At 47.7% G+C, this 5,353-nt stretch overlaps 4 protein-coding genes across 4 annotated transcripts in view, besides 9 other annotated features; all 4 read right to left on the bottom strand.

Moving 5' to 3' along the window:
- Position 1: 1 nt before the first annotated feature.
- Positions 2-45: a microsatellite.
- A 182-nt stretch (positions 46-227) lies between these two features.
- Positions 228-1,406, bottom strand: TraAM80_02728 (uncharacterized protein; the record flags this gene model as incomplete). Its single annotated transcript, XM_029379722.1, has 1 exon — positions 228-1,406. The coding sequence occupies one exon, from the start codon at positions 1,404-1,406 to the stop codon at positions 228-230; it is 1,179 nt and encodes a 392-aa protein (XP_029240440.1).
- Positions 1,407-1,542: 136 nt separating this feature from the next.
- Positions 1,543-1,575: a microsatellite.
- A 19-nt stretch (positions 1,576-1,594) lies between these two features.
- Positions 1,595-1,616: a microsatellite.
- A 444-nt stretch (positions 1,617-2,060) lies between these two features.
- Positions 2,061-2,106: a microsatellite.
- Positions 2,107-2,281: 175 nt separating this feature from the next.
- Positions 2,282-3,016, bottom strand: TraAM80_02727 (vesicule-associated membrane protein; the record flags this gene model as incomplete). Its single annotated transcript, XM_029379721.1, has 1 exon — positions 2,282-3,016. The coding sequence occupies one exon, from the start codon at positions 3,014-3,016 to the stop codon at positions 2,282-2,284; it is 735 nt and encodes a 244-aa protein (XP_029240439.1).
- A 526-nt stretch (positions 3,017-3,542) lies between these two features.
- Positions 3,543-3,583: a microsatellite.
- Positions 3,584-3,596: 13 nt separating this feature from the next.
- Positions 3,597-3,627: a microsatellite.
- Positions 3,628-3,683: 56 nt separating this feature from the next.
- Positions 3,684-3,777: a sequence feature (GA-rich).
- Positions 3,777-3,800: a microsatellite.
- Positions 3,801-4,133: 333 nt separating this feature from the next.
- Positions 4,134-4,252: a microsatellite.
- A 138-nt stretch (positions 4,253-4,390) lies between these two features.
- Positions 4,391-5,005, bottom strand: TraAM80_02726 (uncharacterized protein; the record flags this gene model as incomplete). Its single annotated transcript, XM_029379720.1, has 1 exon — positions 4,391-5,005. The coding sequence occupies one exon, from the start codon at positions 5,003-5,005 to the stop codon at positions 4,391-4,393; it is 615 nt and encodes a 204-aa protein (XP_029240438.1).
- Positions 5,006-5,115: 110 nt separating this feature from the next.
- TraAM80_02725 (uncharacterized protein) overlaps positions 5,116-5,353 on the bottom strand; it is a gene marked incomplete at both ends in the record, with an annotated part of 459 nt that continues 221 nt past the window's right edge. Inside the window, one exon of the mRNA XM_029379719.1 lies at positions 5,116-5,353. This exon is cut by the window's right edge and continues 221 nt beyond it. Within this exon, the coding sequence (XP_029240437.1) occupies positions 5,116-5,353 (238 nt within the window).

The raw sequence follows: 5,353 nt of genomic DNA, 5'->3' as shown, positions 1-5,353 counted from the left end.
GTATATATATATATATATATATATATATATATATATACATATATACATACAGTGTTGCTGGTGACAGTCATCACACACATCCACCTCACGTATTCATTCCCTTTCTCTCCCTCCCTCCCACATCTACACCCATCGCCACTAGAAACAAGCTTGTGAGAATCGTCCTTAAGTTTTTCCCTCTATTATTATTATAGGGAGCAAACACATTCGGCCTCTTGCGTATATATTTACATCTCAAAGATACTAGGGTCATCGAAGTTAATCTCGATACTACCACGCGAGGCCTTTGCTGTGATTCCACCAGTTAAATCTTCCTCGTCTTCACCGTAAATTCCATCCAGACGGCATGGAGTGCGGGTGCTCTCCACAAACTCTAAACAACAACTGTTCACTACAAAAACACTTCGAGCCCCCGCGGCCAATTCAATCTCAGTGCAAGGGGCAAGAATACCCAGAAACCCCCCACAACATTGGCAGTGTACCTGTAGCTCTAACAACCCACTCTTTTGTGCTGAAGATGAAATTGGGGCCGCAATGCTGCCAACTCGCACCTCCACAGCTTGTGTATTCATTCGAGAAAATGCTGCTATTCCACGCACCAAGTAAAGGATCTGGTAGGTTGGCGCTACAAGAGGTACATGACAGCGAATGCAGGCATAATAACCTGAAAAGTTTTTTGCAACCCCCTTTAAAGGGCGTGCCCAAAGATCTGTGGTGAAGGGATCTTCCATTCGGTCTCCCTGTAGCACATCCAGTATCTGTTGGGACAAATTGTGGTTCCAAGTCTCACTATTTTTGTACTTCTCCAAGAAAACGACTTCCTTTTCCTCGTTTGCGCCGGTGATCGCCGCATAAGAGGTGGTGGATTTGGCGATTCCTGCGCCGGAAGCGTGATCCCATAAGAGGGAAATGCCCTCAAAAAGACTGCCCTGAGACACCATCGAGTTTCGGGCGATCTTTTGAATTCCGATGCCCTGTGATGCTGTGTCTGAACCAGGAAGGGATGATCCTTTTTCACGCAGTGAAGAGTTTTTCTCTTGTACGGCGTTATTCTTTGACCTGACCTGAATCCCAGCAGACTGGGGCTTGGCCGGCGTGCGGTGCATAAGTGGCTTCGCACTGTCACACCTGGCTTTGCTGGCACTAAGGTTAGTAGTGCTGATGGTGTGGCTGCCTCTACCACCCTCCAATTTTGCTGTTGACACAAATCTCGACGAGGCGTGAGACTGAGTGTCCTGTGCGCTTGAGTACAAACGGACAGTGGAGGCGGTGGGACGGGCAGGCACGGAAGTTCGTTGGTGACTTGGTGGCTTCGGTGTGATGTTCGTGGCTCGTGCATCAATTGGCGTCAATCGCTGCCCTGCCACACGGTTCCTCCGCTTCAACTCCGCAATCACTGGGTGCATTTTCTGTATAGTGAGGGAACTTCCTACTACACTGTCACGGCAAAACAGAAGGCAGGTAAGTGGGCGCGCAGAAACACAGCTGCATCCTCACGCAACATCCGAAAAGCACACAAGGTGCACAGAATGCAGACAAAATACACACACGCACACCCACACGCACACGCACGCAGTAGTACCTCGCAGACCCCAAAAAACAAAAACAAAAAAAAATACAAGCGCCTTGAAGCATCCGGGGGTTGTTGCAGCGTGAAGGGAGGCAAACACACAGTACGCAGATTCTGTTTCCCACAGGCGTGGCTTGTATAAATATATATTTTTGTTTGAGTAGGGGAGTGACACAAATGACTGTGGAGGAAGAGCAGTGCTGTCTGTGATAGGCAACGTGCAGACTCACACATCCGCTTTTCATCCCTGTAGTTCACATAAAAGAAAAGACAAGAGAACCACAACAAAAACACGACAATTCCACGTAGCAGCAAACCCTAAAGAACAATAAGTGATTGGAGTAAGTAACAACGAGCTATTCCAATACACATGTGCAAGCATAATGAAGAGAATACGCATCCGATTGATAAACTTTTCACTTATATTTCCTTCCCACTGTTTTTCCTTCTGTTCGCTTGAATTCCCTTCTCTCTCGAATGGAAACTTTTGAAAAAAAAGAAGAAAAAAAACAAAAAGAAACAAAAGAAAAGAAGAATGCGCAAACAAAAAATTCTCTCAACCACTTGTAGTTATCTCTTCCCAGCTCACGTGTACGCACGTACGTGGGTTTGCATCCTCACACTCCGTGCACTCCTCAGCGCTCATGCCTCATCATTCCCACCCCCCTCCTCTTTTTATTTGTTTGTGTGTTTTGTTTTTACTGTTCGTCCCTAATTATTGTTGCCATTGCCGGTGAAGAACACAAACATAACGATCACAATGAAGAACACTGCCACGCCGCCAATAATAAGTTTCCCTTTCATGGAGTTCCACCAGAGCTGCTGGCGAAGATCGCGGCTGCTACGCTGAAAGCCCTGGGCCTGAAATTGAAGATCCTCCGTGGACTGAACAATGTCGTCAATCCGCTGTCCCCGCTGAATCACGCGCTCCACGTTGTCCAGTGCAAGGTCCTTAACCTCCGCCACGGCGATCTTAACCTTCCGCACCTTGTCCTCCGGCTCCTCCGACCCACTCATGCGAAGAAGTAGGTCACGGTAGGGCTTCACAAACACGTCCACCATCTTCGTGTTTAGCTTCGACACACTCTCCACAAACATTTTGCGAAACGTCTTCGCCGCCTCGTCCAGTGCGGCGTGGCCCTGACGCCGGGCGACGGCCTTGTCAGCGAGAATGGCGAAGGCCAGCTCGCTATCGGTCATGATATGGTACGAAAGCTGTGTGGGCCCCTCCGCCGTCGTGGCCGCCGTCGCCGCTGCGTCCTCGCTTTGAAGGGAAATGAAGGATGAGGTGCGGAAGTTGGGCGCAGCGCATTTGCTCACGACCTCTGCCCACACGGTTCCTGGAATGGAGAAGTCATTGGTCGGGCACCCGGGGGCTTTGCACAGCATCAGCCGGTCACTCAGGCGAACCACAACGCCGCCGTATATCTTTGTCTCGTTCAGCATTTAGTGCTTTGGTGGGGTGCTCCGTTCTCCTACGTAAGTGGATATAATGTGCAAAAACAAATCTTCCACACGTGTGTGTGTTTGTGTGCCAGGCAGGGAGGTATCCCCCCCGAGCCGCGGCAAGGAGAAAAAAGGAAGTCCAACAACGAGAGGCTCTCGCAAGAGGTGCCGCAGGGGTCACACGCACAAAAACTGTCAGCGGCAACTCTACACACCCAGGCGCCCAGACACGCACTGATGCAAAAAGCAGAAGACCCCTCAAGTGAGATTTTTTGTCTGATATACGCGCAAACAGCAGAAAAAAATCGTTTTCTTTGCTTTTGTTAACCACTTTCCCTCCGATCTTTCGTTGTTGTCGACTTTAATCCAAAGCGGACTCATCACTGCAACCGATGCGGAATGAATACTGCTGCTGCTATGACTGACATCAACACACAAAGGCACTGACAACAACGACGACGATGATGATCGTGGCTGATGGAGCAGGAACAGCCCCAGCAGTAACTGTGGCCAAAACAATGACGACAATAATGGTAATAACAATAATAATAATAAAAACAAAAAAAAATGTTAAGGGGCAACACACACACACACACACACACATACACACAGTCCTGGCTTCGTTCAGTGAACAATAAAGACTCTAGCCTGGACTCCAAACTGTATTTTTGTTTTTGTTTTTATTTCATTGTTTTCCTCCTTCCAGCTTGTCTCTCACTGTGACTTTCTTTCTTTTTGTTCCTTCTTTTTTTTTTGTTGTTATATATATATATATATATATCTACCTTGCTTGTATTCTTTACTGTTGCTGTTTTTATTGTGGGTTCCATAGATATTATATTAAATTGGTGCCGTATTCATGTATGTATGCAAACAAATATGTATATAAGTAATACAGACCCACAACGTGTATGCACCCTGCTTCTTATTCCAATCTCCCCCCAATAGTTCGTTTTATTTGCCTTTTACAAGTTACTCACGTATGCCCTCCATCCTCGCACACGGGGCTACGCACGAATGCAGCTGTGTACATGCGTGCATGAAAAGCAACTATGCACTGGTGTATGTATGAATACGTTTTGAGGTAAAACCGGGCAGGTAAAGGAGACTACGCCACAAGAACAAAAAGAAAAACAAACAAACATACAAAAAAAAGAAGAGAAAGAGAGAAGGTAATACTCACAAAAAAAAGAAAGAAGAAGAGGAAAGAAAAAGGTAAATAAAAGAAAAAAATAACCAACACAATGAAGATTGAACTAAAGTACGCCACAACGTCAGTTGCGTTCCCGGGTATAGTAACCGCTGGCGGCAGCATTAACGATAGAACGAGTAGTAGATGTATTGGGTAGGTGCTCCTCGTTCCAATCGCCTGCATCACTCCTCTCCTCCTTCTGGTGGGCGCTGCTCACGTGACTGCAGAGGCGCAGCCATTCCCTGGGGAGGAACGACGTTCGCACGGCACAGCGGGCACTCCAAGTGCTCAGCAAGCCAATGCTTAATACAGTCCTTGTGAAAGCAGTGCCGGCATGGCAACACCACAACAGGGCCATTTGACCCAATAACGCTTTCCAGGCAGATGGCGCAAGAAGAAGTAAGAAAGGCCTCTGGGTATTCACAACGATCACCCTCTTGCAGCCCATTCGGGAGTGTCTCAAACGAATCCATCAGCTCATCAACAGAGTAGCGTGGGCGGGAACGCATCTCTGGCGCCCCAGTTAGAGAAAAACTAATCACTATGTGATCGTGCGGGTTGCCTGTAAATAAGCGAGGCAACAATGGAAGGAGGTCCTCCAAGAAATTTCCAGACGCCTGCTCCTGCTGCTCTTGCAACTGCACCTGTTGCGCGCGCACAATGGCTTGAAGTTCGCGGTATTGCCGCTCGTTCTGCACAACCTCAATGAGGGGCGAGTGGCAGACCGCACAGCTCGTGGCGGCATCATTCACCTCTTGCTGATTGTAAAATCGCTGACATACGTGACAGAAGTACATGTCTTACGCGGCGCAGCGGGTAGTGTAATAAAAGAGAAACACTCAAGAGAAAAAAAAAATAAAGAAAAAAAAATAAAGGACGATATTGAAGCTGAGAGAACCGCTCTACTTCACCGACAGACAAACACCCACACCCACAAGAGCAGGGGATAACTCACGCAATAAAAAACAAACACACACACACACACACGCAAAGAAAGATAAGCATGCTGGTGGGGAAGGCATTTGCTGTCGCAGACACGGGCGTATGCCTGTGCGCAACGTCTTCTCGACTTGAATCCAAAATGTACCGCGACCAAAGAGGAATTCACAAAAAAAAAATCTAGACAAACTGCTGCCCCCTCTCCC

Source organism: Trypanosoma rangeli, assembly GCF_003719475.1.
Source record: "Trypanosoma rangeli strain AM80 chromosome Unknown Tra_15.4_contig_00064, whole genome shotgun sequence".
Lineage (NCBI taxonomy): Eukaryota > Euglenozoa > Kinetoplastea > Trypanosomatida > Trypanosomatidae > Trypanosoma > Trypanosoma rangeli.
The sequence above is the reverse complement of the archived record's forward strand: the minus strand, read 5'-3'. Positions and strand labels throughout refer to the sequence as shown.